The sequence below is a fragment of the Cololabis saira genome, chromosome 2, assembly GCF_033807715.1.
Source record: "Cololabis saira isolate AMF1-May2022 chromosome 2, fColSai1.1, whole genome shotgun sequence".
Lineage (NCBI taxonomy): Eukaryota > Metazoa > Chordata > Actinopteri > Beloniformes > Belonidae > Cololabis > Cololabis saira.
Genome location: NC_084588.1, coordinates 35,744,529 through 35,759,613, shown reverse-complemented (window position 1 = coordinate 35,759,613; position 15,085 = coordinate 35,744,529). Strand labels below are relative to the sequence as shown.

Sequence of the window (15,085 nt, the reverse complement as noted above, 5' to 3'; positions counted from 1 at the left end):
GTCTTATCTCCACCAACCAAAAGATTGGTTAGTGGGGGGAAATAGTTCTGAAAGGTGCAAAACAGGAAATGGCAAATTTAGCATTTTCCTCTAAGAGTACATTTTCAGATTGACTTGTCATACAGAGTTACAGTATAGTATATCTCCATTCTTCCATGAACATACAGTTACTAGTTACTTTACAGTGAGAGCAATACAAAGAGCTTCACAGTGCATCACACTTATGTACAGTGATCGTAGATGCTGGCTGCTGACCTGATTAATTTAGATTAACTTATGATCAAAGGCATTTTTTTCTCATCTTTGGGGTGGCAAGTAGTCAAACCATGAACCCTGATGAGGCTCTTTACTAAGTGTTATTGCCCTGAGGTCCAGATTTAGCCCAGTCTTTAATCTGGCTCCCCTGCAGCTGTAGGTAATGTAGCAATGAAACCAGACTTGAATGCTCATCATGAAGCGAGAAAATATGAAATCCAAACGATGCATTATGAATACTGAATCTGTTTTTAATGGTTCTTGGGTGGCGGTGGAATTACATAGCAATGATGCTTTATAAGGATGTAACCGTAGAAACTGTCAACTTTAATGGAAATTAAATAACATTAATAATGATTTTTCTTCAGAAAGAATGGTTGTCTATGGCAATAAACTGAAAAGATAAGGCTTGTGTTGTCCTGTCTGATACCTGTGCCTGACATTCCCAGGCCATTATTTCAAGGCGAGTTGCAGACATAAAAACATCTGCTCGAAATTTGTGGGTTATCAAAATAATCTATGCTTGCTCTGTAGTTTTTGGGGTTAGTTAGTCGCGGTAGTTTAGCTCAGACTGTGATTAGATCTCGAGATTTGGGTCGATTGCTTCTCGTGTTTTGGTCGGCTCCGAGTCGGTTTCGTGTTTCGTTTGTGGTTTTTGTTCCGTGTGTTCTTGTTAGCAGTGGATGTCACCCCACCCCGACAAAAAAAAAACTCACTGGGTTTGTATGTGTATATATGTGTATGCGTATATGTATATATATATATATATATATATATATATATATATATATATATATATATATATATATATATATACATACATATATATATATATTAAATATAGTAACAATGCACACATATATGCCATAGGTTTTTACCAGCATGGTATCAACCATTGATATGTGTGCAGACAAGGTTAAAAAAAAAAAAAAAATCTATGGTTTTTCTTAAAGATGGCTGCATCCTTGGGTAGGAGAAAGACATCATAAAAGACAATTTTTGGTCACATAATTAAGTAGCTATGTGTTCTTGCGGCAGATCCAGAAAATGTATGCATTTAAAATGATGTCAGTCATTATATCAACTGCTCCCTCCAAACAGCATCTTGTTAATGTAGCCCTAATGTAATACATAATGATAAATATATTGTAAATTCCAGTCCTATCATATGTTTGCAAAAACCAGAAGTTCTCGTTGTCCACAAGTTTACGGACAATACCCTGTTGGATGTATTGCTCCATAATGGAAAGGCAGGATAGCCTGCATGCACACCCAACTGTGTTTGTGCACACACTCATAAACACACTTGCATTAACAGCAAGTGTCCAAAGGATAATGTCATACCCCAAATATCTGCAGCAGTAGTGGCCTGGAGCTGTGTTTGTGTTTGATGGACAGCCAGTCCCTGTGCTCAGACACATACTGTAGGGTCCCTGTCACATCATGTTATAGTGTGCGTGTGTGTGTGAGTTGTCGTTCCTGTGTTGTGACTGTATAGCTGTCTTTGACTGCAAAAACATGCCTGAATTCATGATACCGGTTGCTCCTGTCAGACGCAATTGATTTATGGAGAGTGAATTATTAAAACAGAAATTCCAAATTTAGCTTTTTCTTAAAGCTTTGATATAAAATGTGGGTTTCTACTTGCATTGTATTTTTTTTTAATTGGAGTGAATTATTTCCCGAAAATATTTACAAAATATATTAAAGAGAGCATTTTGGGTACGTTTTGAACAAGCTTCATCTCAATGTTGTGTAATTATCCAAATAGAAATACATCTTGAAAAATATAAAGTCGGCCTTCATCTTGCAGTCCATTAGTGAGTCACTAACCCCTTTTACATTGGCGGATACCCCACGTTTAATGCGCAGATCTAGCGTGTCGCCTGTCGCATTGACTGATGCAGAGTGGCGTGTCGAGCTGGCCCCGTGAATAACTCGCTTTCAAAGGTAAACTTAACCGCGGGTCAGGTCTAATCTAAACAGAACTAACGCGTGGTGGCGGGTCGTGGGACGGATTTGTTGATCACTTAAGATGAGTACAACCCATTAAGAGGAGGTTTAAAAAAAAAATGATTAAACTTATTTTATAAAATAAGAGAACAGCTGATGAAAGTAACAAAAGCAGTAGGAAGTCACAGGTAGGGCCTATATTTGCAAAATAAGTAACTGGGGAGATGAGGACATCCGCGAGTTGCTCAGCCTCAGAGCCGAGGATGTCATAAACCGACGTATGTCTGGAACCACAAAGGATTGTCCATTGTTTGAACAACTGGCCACAAAAATGACAAACTGGGGCTTTGCAAGAAGCAAATCCCGGACAAAAACCCACCTATCCCATCGTACGGTGTATAAATCCTGCTGATGTAGGGACAATACGTCATTCTACACGCCCACACATCTTACGTTATGGATAAAACCTCGCGACTTGCCTTCCTTCCCCTCAACTCGCCTCAGGCCTGAGGTGACAAATAACCCAACGCGCGTTAAACACTTGTTCAACATCCAGCGATAATAGCGGGATCCAATCTAAAAATACCTACTGGAAGCCCAGATAAATCCCCCCAGAAATCAGATTTAAGTGTGGGGAAAGAAACTAAAAACAAACATGTTGAAAAAGAAGAAGACAATTCATCACAAATCTTTTTTGTCTACAGTCAATGAATGAAAGTTAATTTTCAAATGCAATATGAGCTAATTCTCAATATATTTACAGTTTACTATGAGTTTGTGCAGAATGTAGACAGTAGTTGTTTCACTAAACCTCCTAAGACCTGGTGCAATTTTTTTCTTGTTGCTCTGGGCCCCTGTTAAGAAACTAGATTTGATATGGATAACAAAAAAGTGTGATGTAGACATGTCCATGCCAGGTCTTAGCTTAATATGCATTAAGTTCCATATTCTGTCAATGATTCAATAAAAGAAACAATTTAAAAAAGTGCATCACATATCTTGACATACGGTATAGTTCCTTGTCATACTTATAAATGACAAAAGTGTTTACTTCTTTTTCCTTTTCTTTGGAAAATGTTATTGTGAGAAGGGAATTTTCACCATGAGTTGACATTGTGTTCATCTATCTAATCTAATCTATCTGTTCAGTGAAGTTGATTTAGCTCTTAAGGTGTCATTCATCAAAATAACTCGAGGGTGTAAATACAAACACAGATTCCAAACAGGAGAAATGATGAGAGAAAGCAAAAAAAATGACAGGCTGTTTCAAAGTAGAAAAGGCAGAGGTTAAAAATGTCAGCACCACACTGCAGCTCTGGTGTATTGTATTATCTGGTGTGATCACTCTTCTGGGATTCAAACCCGCGAGCCTCTCTCATTCTTTACTGAGACTTTAATGTTAATTAGAAGCTGGTGAATGTGTTTCTGTGTGTCCATGTAGCTGTGTGTATCAAAGTGTGTTTCAGCTCTCTTTTCTAATTAACAGGCAGATCAGTCATCTGGGGTCCTCTCTCCCTTTCTCTCCTGTTATTTCAGCATCTCTTTCTTGCCTCGTACTTTTCCTCCCTTGCTTTCTGTTTTCAGGCTTCCTCACATAACTATCTTTTACTTTATCTAATCTCTCGTTCCATCTCCATCTAACCTTTGTCTCTGCTTTTTCAATCAATATATATGTGTTTAAAAGCTCTGCTTTATGCCTTCTCTCCAAGCCAAAGTGACTGAGACGTGTTAGGCTCCACTAGTCAAGGATATTCGTATGCACTTGCTATGTCCTTTCTTGTCTCAGATTCTTTTGCACCTGTGATATTATCTTGCCATCCTTCTAATGGTAATAGTCACCCCCAGACAAGTCATAATGACAGATAAAGGCAAATATATGATAGGTGAAATGTTTATTTTTGTCTTTTTCTGCTGTGTGACCGTGCTACTCAACCAAAACAATGAGCCCTTTTTATGACAGGTTTTGTTTCCTTAAAAAAATAACATCTAACTTAATGAGGTACTATAGGAAAGAAGTCAAACTAAAGAGGTTTTATAAAGGAAATACTGTTCGAAACATGATCTTGAGGAGCATATTTTTGGTTCTGTAGGAGGTAAAATTATGTAAAAACAAATTCAACCATTTTTACCTGAAATATATGTTTTCAAATAATTAAAACTAAGGAATTAGAACGTGATAATAGCATTGTCTTTATTAGCCATGGTAAAATATAATCTGATTATGAAATGTATTACAGTTTTATATGGAGTAATGCATGGATATATACTTCTGCCTACCAAAATCTAACGGATGGGAAAATCTTCTTATCCTAGGGGACGTAAATGCTCATGTAGGGGAATGACACTCTACAGTGGCAGGAAAAGTCCAGTGGGGCAAAACGGATTCTGCAGTTATACGTAGCCCCTCATGCTTCTGTGAGGCTGCCTACAACCTAAAATTGCTCAGTATTAAATGCAGGGTTTCTGCTACATGTAAATTACCGTGGCGCACCACCACGTCAAAATAAAAGCCTCTGCTCATCAAACCCATAGATGGTATAAAACAATATTACCATCAATCAAAACTGACGTACATTACGTATGGACGTAAGTCATCTCAATATTTGAAATGTATGGTCTCAGCATGGGGTCGTCGTAATTGTGCCCCGCAGTGATCTACCGAGACTGTGTTGGCACTGTGATTTCAGTGGTTCATTATTTAATCAAACATCAGCGTGCTGGGCCCATTTTCAGGTGCTTTGTGAGGAATGAGCTTACTAAGCCTGTCAACATTGATGATATATATACATGTACACAAATCTATAAAACAAAATTGTTTTGTAAGAGAATTGGTTTTCATTATTATTACATATGTGTACACTTCAAGGCAGCATATTGCTCCATAACAACATCTGGTGGGGCCTGCCCCCACTTACCCCAAAAGCAGAGATTCCAGAGACAGTGTAACCCTGGAAAAATGTGATTTGGAAGAGCAGCCTCTCTGATCTCAACCTGAGCGGTGTTGTGTTGTTGGACATCTGTGCTAGTCCCAGTTTTTTTCTATAACAAGTACCTAGTAGTGTAACTAGTATTCAAACACAAGGGAGCCTTAAAGTGCCTATGGCACCAGGGCATCCTGGGTTTGCTGAACAAAATTATAATTGTATCATCGGATTTGCAGCTATATGTTCTTGATACTATGGTAAAGAGAAGAGCTGAGCTGTCAAGCGATCACCATCTGGTGGTGAGTCGGATCAGTTGGCAAAGAAAATGCCTGACAGACCTCGCAGGCCCAAATGTAAAGTGAGGGTTTGCTAGGTAAGTCTGGAATAAGAACGTGTCAGAAAGATCTTCAGCTCCCACCTCTGGTAAAGCTTCAACTGCATGTACATTTCAAGGGATGTGGGGGATATTTAGTCCAAATGGGCCATGTTTCATTCCTCCATTGGCAGCTGAGTGGCTGAGTGAAGCTGAGTTGAGCTGTGGCTGCAAGAATGAGGATATCTGCCTTGGTGGTAATCACCGAACCCAGTGATGGACACTCCAGGCGAGGGAGGCCATCAAGCTGAAGAAGGAGTCCTGCAGGGCTTGGTTAGCTTATGGCACTCCAGTGGCAGCTGGCAAGTACCGGTACCCAAGAGGAAAGCCTAAGTGGTTGCTGAGGCAAAACTGGGTTGGCAGGAGCTTGGAGAGACCATGGAGAATGACTTTTGATTGGGTCTGAGAAGATCCAGATAAACTGTCTTGTGACAGCTAGAGAAAGTAGCTCTCGACAAACATTGTGTATAGTGGGGGGCTGCGTTGTTGACCTCTGCTGGGAATGTCGTTGGATGATGGAAGGAACACTGAGTTATCTGTGTTGAGTTTTAGTCCCAGAAAAGACATATCAAACATAGTTTATGATTTTCTCTGCTCTCTGTAATTGCTCACAGCTACGTTTCTCGCATACACAGAGACACGTGACTGCATGCAGGTGAGTAAACTCCCAACAATAGACAGAGAGTGCACAGGAACAAAATTGCATCAACCACATGAAAAGCAGGTACAGATGGGTATTTTCAATGTTTTTAAAAATTATTGTTAAGTTTTTATATTGACTGCTGTCATTAAAAGACAGATGTGAATGCTACAATTCCTTTAAGAACTTGTTTCGGTGTCTGTAAACCCCCACCGAGTCTGTAAACTTAGGGGAAACACTTGATTGGTAGCCTGATAGATCAGATCCACATCTGAATGATGTAGGATCTGTCAAGCAAAGTTCAATATGCTAGCACATGCTGGTACATGTACAGTAGATATTAAGGCCAACGGATTAGTAGTATTGTTTGGGGGCACCACTCAAACACATTGTGTAGCACACTGTGACCTGTGGTTTTTAGCCTATGTTATTTTGCAGTGACATAGCCTTCTTTGTTCTTTTTCCGCTGACTGCAGTGCCCTGTAGCATGATGAAGGTCAGTAAACTATGCTCTACATAGTGTATACTGAAATATCAAAAATGTGTCCTATCATCATTATTGAATCAGCTAGTATTTTTGAAAAATATGGTTATTGAATTATTGTCCAGCCCACTGACAGCAAAGTCTTCTAAAAGCTGTCTTACAATAAGCTACATATGCTTTTTTCTACTCTCACACTGGCTACTGTAATTCATTGTATTCAGGTATTAGCCAGGGCTCTCTTCAATGCCTCCAATTAATTCAAAATACTGCAGTAAGCCTTATTAGCAGCACAAAAAAGTATGAGCACATCACCCCGCTACTGCTTCCTGGTATGTGCCCTCCCAAACACTGAGATCCACAGATAGGGCTCTAGACAACTACCAGATCAAAATTTGTCACAAAGGGAGATCAGGCTTTTTCCATTGAACCCACTGATTCCATGCACAATGCATCTCTTGATACCTTAAATTTCTCCATAAAATTTTCCTTTTTTGTGAATAACTTTGGTGTCATCTGATAAATATATTACATATTCTATTGCTGCTAACTCTGGCTGCCTTGTCTCCTCCTTTTTGGAGATTAAAAATGTATTTTTTGTACACATATTTTATAGATAATAACTTACATAGGCTTTTTTTTTATTAGTGCTACTGTTACTTTGTAAAAAAAACAAAAAAAAAACATTTTTATCTATCCTTTCTTTCTGAAGGGGAACATTGCCCTAGAATTTTGTTGTTATTATATAGTTTTTGAAACTGATTCAAGTTAAATTACTGGTCTTCAATTTTTCTGCTGTTATGTTATTGCTGCTTCCTTTTCACAGAGCCCATCACTTAGCTTTTTGTGTCACTTTATTAAATAATGAAATTCCCAAGATTTGGAAATCTGATTTTGGTTTTCATCTTTTCAGAGGGGAAGACCCTTCTAATTTTAGTAGCTACAGCCCAATCTCCAAACTCTATCTGAGATTTCAGAGGGTTTTATTAATGAAGAACTTGAAGGATGAGAAGGATGTTCTAGATTCATGTGTTATTTTATGAACACATCAATCAGGGTTCAGGAAAAAAAAAACATGTTACTGTCACATCAGCGTTAAGAGTTAAGAATGACAATGGTTGTGCCATTGATCAAAAGCAACATTGAGCTTCTCTTTTTATTGACCTGTCAAAATCATTTTTCTTGATGGAGCAACTAATAATGAATCAGAGAAGGTTTTTAACATAGGGCTCTATGAACGAGCGGTTGGATGGCTCTGTAATGATCTTGATAGAACTCAGTGTCAAGTCAGATCATCTCTTTAATGTATCTCTAATGTGCTAGCACTTACAAGGGTTGTGCCACAGGGCTCTATTCTTGGTTCACCTTTATTTACTACTTATATAAATAATGTGGACCTTGGTGTAACAGAAGCCAGGCATTTCGGAGCTTTGTTCACAAGAGCTGTCATGTTAAGGGATCAGGTCAGTTTAATCAGTGATCTGCACACCCAGGAACTTGGTGCTGCCATTCCAATGTTGGTGATGAGGAGTGATCCATGGGTGGGCCTGTTCCTCCTGAATTAAAAGAAATATCACTTTTGTCTTATTGATGCTGCTTTTTGCAAATGATGTGGTCCTACTGGTTTCATCAAGCTGGGATCCTTACCTATTTTCGGGTGATTCTCGGTCGAGTGTCTAGTTGTGGGAATGAGAATCAGGACCTTCAAATCTCCGTCAGAAAGCCGTCAAATGTCCTCTCTGGGTTGGGATTGAGGTGCTGTCTCAAGTGAAGGAATTTAAATATCTTGATCACAAATGAGTGGGAGATTGGCAGGCATATTTGCATGGCATCTGTGCTAAATCTGCGCATTTACTTGTCTGTCGGGGTGACAATGGAGCTGGCCCCTACTTGTGGTCACCAACTGCAGTACTGAGTGACTGAATAAGTTCATGGCTGAATGAGTTGCCTTTGCAGGGTGACTGGACTCTTCTTTAGAGATGAGGTGAGAATGTCCACCATTCTAGAGGGACTAAAGTCAGTGCTCCTCCATATCAAAAGGAGCCAGTTTAGGGGGTTTATGGCCCTTTTGCACTAGTACCACCTCAGCTCGGTTCTACCCGTTTTGCGCTTTTGCATTAGGGCTGAGACGGGTAGAGCCGCTCCAAGCCGATACATTTTTCTGTAACCATTCGAGCGAGGTTCTATGCGGGCTGAGCCGGGACTATTTCTGACGTCACCACCCTCCTCGCCACCGATTGGTCGGGGGGCGGGGCCGTCAAACGTTTGAATCAGGAAGCGGGAGTCAGCGCGAGGCGACTCGCGGCTCGCAGCGATTTTATTATACAGCACAAACGTCTGTTTGGTGATCCAACTCTGAGGTGCAGATGTTCATAAACCTGGTGGTTGTCGAGAAAATTAAAAAAGGGATGTAGACGGGCTGTTTTTTTCTCAGCCGCTCCCGGCTCCAGCTGATTTCTCATCTGCGCCGACACAAACAAAGGTGCTGCGCAATCGAGTACGTCACAGCAGCTTCACCCCACCCCCCCCCACTTCTCCCCTGGCTGTGCAAAAACACACGGGTGGAGCCGCGTCGAGCCGCGCTGAGCCGGGCCGGGCTGAAGCGAGACTAGTGGAAAAGTGGCATTGGGGACCTGGTGAGGATCTTGCCTCGATGCCTCATTTGGGAGGTATTTGGGTATTCCAGCTCCAAGGATACCTCAAGGAAGACCCAGGACATGCTGGAGAGATAATCTTTCTTGGCTGGCACGGGAGCATTTTGGTGTTAACCTAGAGGAGCTTGAGGAGGAGGAGAGAGGGAGGTGTGGATCCGTCTGCTTAGGCTGCTGCCCCTATGACCGGAATTTGGACCAGAGGATGCCAATGGATCGATGGATGACTGAAAAACAGTTAAGCCTGAGATGAAAGAAGAAGCACAGACTGACAACAAATGGGAAATTTAAACCATCAAGTCATAGACGACTATGGTGCCCTGTTATATTTGGCTCAAGGATCCTGGTAGATTATAATATGGGCAAACATGTTTCAGGCCTCAATCCAGTGAGTTCAAGGGTTTGTGAGCTCAGGTCAGGGCTTTGAGCGTTTGTGTTTTTTTGTTATAAAAGTATAAAGGTTTATGAATTTTAAAGTTTTCATATAATTATGTCTACAGTACTGACCCCATCGGAGTTTGAAGTATGTGTGAGCACTGATTTACAAAGAAATCAGTAAAAACTATTTCAACAATTTTTACCTGAAATATATGTTTTCAAATAATTGAAACTAAGGAATTAGAACCTGATAATAGCATTGTCTTTATTAGCAATGGTAAAATATAACATCATTATGAAATGTACTACAGTTGTATATGGAGTAATGCATGGATATATACCTGACATATTAAGTAAATTCACCATCAAATGTTAAAGGCAATCAAGTTATTTTTTACTTTATCTTTTTGTATTCTTTTATTTAGTATTCTTTTCTCACAGTACATACATAATTTACTGGGATTATGAGCACAATTGTAGGAACATGATCATCAATCTAAATTATTCTCAGAACAGCAGTCAGAGGTTTTTAATTTTTGCCTGACCAAAGCAAATTAATACAACACTGCAGAGCTGTTACAGCAGGGAAATTGATATCAAAAACAAGAACATAAGAAACATAAATTTGCATGAAAATTACAACTCTGTTTACATCAGATCACTGATGAAAACTGGTAATTGATTAGTATTCAAAAGCATGGCGGCTGAAGAGGAATTATTAGTTTTAACCTTTTGAGAGGAGAACATTGAATGAAGCTCTGATCAAATTGATTTCTGGAAATATGCTGAAAGACAAAATCTTTGAGATACCAAAATTAATTGATGTTGGATGTTTGCGTTCCTTCCTACCTCAAGCAATTACAATCTGCTTCCACCCTCTCTATTTCAGTGTTCAAATACAACATATTTTCAACATAAGACAGCAGCGAACAATTGGTCGCTGTGCAATGCTGCATTAATGTCTTTGCCAGAACATGTAGTCTTGCGCTCACTGTTTACCTTGTATTTGCACATTGGTTTAGAGTCAATCCAGCAGCCTACAAGAATATGGTCCTACAAAAATAATGATATAATTCTCAATTTTTCAGTTACATCCTTATCTGAGGGATTCATGAGCTGTTACAAAATTGCACATAGTCTTTTACTTTACTTTGGAAATGGCTGTCCGAGTTGCTGCTTTGTTCAGATGTTTCCAAATCAGTTTATGATCTACAAGCATACATTTTGATTGCCTTGTATATTTACTTATTTGGGTATATGTTATCTATCTCTTTCTTTTGCTGTCATTTTCTCTAGCTCGAACCTGTGGCAGTAACCTACGGGGGCCGAAAGGGGTCATAACGTCCCCTAACTACCCTGTTCAATACGAGAACAATGCACACTGTGTGTGGGTCATCACTGCGATGGACTCTGAGAAGGTGAGTTTATTTTTAGTATTTTAATTCATATATAAATGTTTGTATATAAATAGATTAGATTTGATTTCAATGATGAATAATGTTTGGATAATTGACTTTGTGTGGTGCAATTTCAAGATGGCATTCATGTCAAACTTTATATTTTGTTTTCATGTGTCTCTTCTTGATCAAAAGTCCTCTAAATGTGTGGTTGCGCTGAAGGACACTAAAATAATGAAAAAAGCAGTCTTTTTTTATAGCAAATGACAAATGCAACAAACACAAAAACAGAGAAGACTTGCATTAACCATATATATGATCGATGAATGATGGCATGTTCTCTTTAAAAAAATTATATAAATCATACATCTTTTAAATCATAATCTAAAAGTTATTAAAGAGAGAAACATTTTACATTGTCTAACATTCCTTGCATGAATCCTGATTATAATAAATAACCAAATTTGGCCTTCAAAATGCACTATTTTCTCAAATTCACCTAATTTGACATGTTCCATGGCCTGGTCTCACGTGGAAACATATCATTGAAATTTTGCTCACATACCCAAATGTATTAGTGTCACAGTAGAAATTGTTGAATCTTAGACTTTTGTATTTTATGTTGTTCTGTGTAAAGCTTGAATTATGGTTCTGCGTAAAAAATCGACGCCGTGCACACGCCGTCGTGAACCCTTCGGACTTCTCCGTCACTCCATTTCGCCGCGGTGCAGTACCCCCCGTGACCGCTAATTCGCGATCTTTTCCTGAATGGTTTATCCGACTTTTTCCGGTCACAGTGAATCAAAGAGATAAGGACAACTATTGTGCAAAAAAATTAAAAAAATCACACATACACGAAGAAAAGAGCGCTGAAAGTTCACAACTGCTTCAAACCGGAAACCGGAAATGCGTTGCTACCAAGCGAACCAATCACAGCCCTCTCGTCTGCGTTTGATCTGCATCACCTCGACGCGTAGTTACAATTTTTGGGAGGTGAACGTCAGTGACGGCGTCAGTGACGGCGTCAGTGACGGCGTCAGTGACGGCGTCAGTGACGGCGTCAGTGACGGCGTCAGTGATGGCGTGTGGAACGCGTCGATGCGTACCCTACGGCGTAGGCACGGCGTCGTTTTGACGCAGAACCATAACTCAGCCTTAAGGGGTTATGCAAGATAGCAGCCTTACCATGTGTAAAATTAGTGCACACCTTCTGTTTAAACATAACATATAAGGACAATTTAGGTTTAAAAAACTGCATCTGAACAAACCGCAATACTTCTGAAGCAATGTCCTAAAATAATATTAAACTAGTTTATTTAATCTTTAGTCTCAATGGCATGCTTTGCAAAAAGAAAAGACGGTGGAGGTGACTGATAATTTGGGGTTGGGATCGAATGTTTTTTGTTTCCTTTCTTTGTTTTGTTTTGTTTTTTGTTTTACATAAAAAAATGAAATAAAGATATGGAAGGGCATGTGAACACAAACACTTATACTCATATGGGTGGTGTCAAGGAACTTGGAGAACTGTTTTATACCGATTTTTTTTTGGCAGAACTCCTGCCCATCACACAATCCCATCTTCGTGAAGGCAGTTTCACCACGCAGCAAAAGTTCATGACAAAGATTTCAGTTTCATTCAGCATCCTGACAATACCATTTTCTTTTCCACTACTCCCTCTTCATATCTTTTCAAATCTCTTAACCCTATCTATTCTCTACTTTTCTCTCAGTTCCATTCCTTTCCTGTCCTTTTTTCAAAACATCGTTCTCTATTTGCTACTGCTTTTTTCTTGCCTCTCATCCTCATCTATTCTCTTCTATCCACTTGCTCCCTCTATCATCTGTTCTCCTCTTTTCACTTTGATTTGGATAAAATGTTATGCTTCAAGATGGAGCAAATAAAGATAGGGACAGAAAAAATACAAGGGAACTTGGATGGCACTGAGCTCATTGAAAACCAGAGTGAGAAACAGAAATGGAAGAGGAGGAATATGGGACTGAATATTCTGCTAGCTACTTCGTATCTAAAAAGGTGAGCATGGGAAAGAGATAAAAGGGAAAAGAACTGAATGTCCAAGCAGGTACTTGACATGTGACACTGAGGTTTTCTCCAAAGATGGATAGAAATGGAGTCTGCTCACCTCTTACCCTTAGAAAGGCTAGGATTGAGAAATGGTGAGATATAATTGAAGCGAGAGAAGAGAAAAATAGAAAGGGGGGACAGAAGAAAAGGGACAGATTGACTTTTTGTTCTTCCATCTGTGTCTTTCTGACCTTGGTGGAGCGAAATGACATTTCATAAGGTGGCCAAGAGCTCGTGTCGGCCCGTGACGTAGTTTCAGCATATTGTTGTGTAGATTCATATTATCCATGCAACTGTGAGCCTTCAAAAGAGTCTCTAATCTTATATAATATTCCGCATTTGAGAGATTCAAGACTATTTTTGTAAGTTTGTCACAAGAAAACTTACATAACATTCACTTAAATACAATGAATGTATGTGGCTTTACTTTTTTAATGAGAAAAAAAATGTGTAAAAGTGTAGTCCTTTGCCGGCAAGTGACAGATGCAGAGTTGTCAGAGTTTTAAATTGATTTCAACATATTTCACAAACTTAAAAGCTGCAATTGATAGCAGATGGAATGTCTTGTATATGGTATATATGTTGTTTACTCAAGCATGTCTGTGCTTCTATAAAATAATTGAGATTTGAGAACACTTCAAGAATGTGCTATAATGACACTTTATCAGCTACTGTAGTTATTTTTATTTGTAGAATGTCACCATCTGAGCGCAAAAAGATGGACATGGACAAAGAGAAAGATTACGCTAATATCTAGAATAGAATATGCAGTACCACCTTTTCTCTTGTTTTTATTTTTGTTTTTGCTCTGACAAGGCAGGATCAATAGTAGTATGATGGTTACATTTAAACTCATTAGACATATTTTATATAATCTATTTTTTGCTTATTTTATACATATCCGTAATATAGAATTAATGTTAAAAGCAACACGGGCTTAATGAAGTCCAATGATTTCAAATGTTTTAGACCTTATGATTAGGGATGGGAATTGATAAGATCTTTCTGATTCCGATTCCATTTTAGATTCTGTTTAACGATTCGATTCTTTAACGATTCACTCATCGATTCTCATTTGGAAAAAAGGAGAACAAACAGGTCGATTAGTATCAACTTTGTTTTATATCTTTGAACAAAAAAATACAAGTGAGGTCTTAAGAGGCCCCCAGCCTTGGGCTCCTCGATGGTTTGCCAGGGGGTCCCCACAAAATTATTTGTAATATAAAATATGTATTTAATATAATATAATAATAAAATAAATATTCTTCTGTAGAAATTAACTAAATACAACAAATTATTCTGTGGCAATTACACAAGAATGTCCAGTAACATGTTCAACACTACAAACTTAGTCACTGCTTGGTAACATTCATCTATTCTGGCCTGATACTCCTCCCTGCCTTGATGAAAGGAGAAGCTAGCGGTAGATGCTCTTTAACTTCTCCCATAGATGAGCTAACGAGCTGCAGCTGTCGAGCTGCAGCTGTCCGCCGGAGCGCGCCCGGCTCGTGCTCGTGGTCGAGCTGCAGCTCTTCTGACCACACGCTGTGCCGACTCCGTGCTCCCAGCGCGACCGGGTTGCGGAGGAAAGCCCAGCCAAGCCCTAACCCTGGATTCACACTGAAAGCTTCAAAAATCGCCTGACGCCAGCATCGCGCTGCTTGGTGGATTCACACTGAAAGCTGCATGCACTGTCGACGGCTGCATGCACTGTCGACTGCTGCAGTCGGCGGGGCTAAATCTGCGCTGAACTGGAGGGAACAAAGTGCATATAGCCTACATATATCTATATATAGCGTGCACATCTTCAGTTTCCTATTTCAAGGAAGGAAGCCTCCTTTATAATTTAGCGTTTGATGCTCCTTAACAAGTTTGGTCCGTGGATCAACACCAACCATCGGGGAGCCGTTGCTCCCGGTGAAGCTGCAGTCTGTCTGCCGTGAACACGGA

General features: G+C 39.5%; 1 protein-coding gene across 1 annotated transcript in view; it reads left to right on the top strand.

Annotated features, from left to right (window-relative positions):
* The window catches only part of LOC133463077 (CUB and sushi domain-containing protein 1-like), a 604,241-nt gene that overhangs the window by 347,801 nt on the left and 241,355 nt on the right, over positions 1 to 15,085 (top strand). The window contains exon 10 of the mRNA XM_061744534.1: positions 10,952 to 11,073. Within this exon, the coding sequence (XP_061600518.1) occupies positions 10,952 to 11,073 (122 nt within the window). The remainder of the gene's footprint in view (positions 1 to 10,951; positions 11,074 to 15,085) is intronic.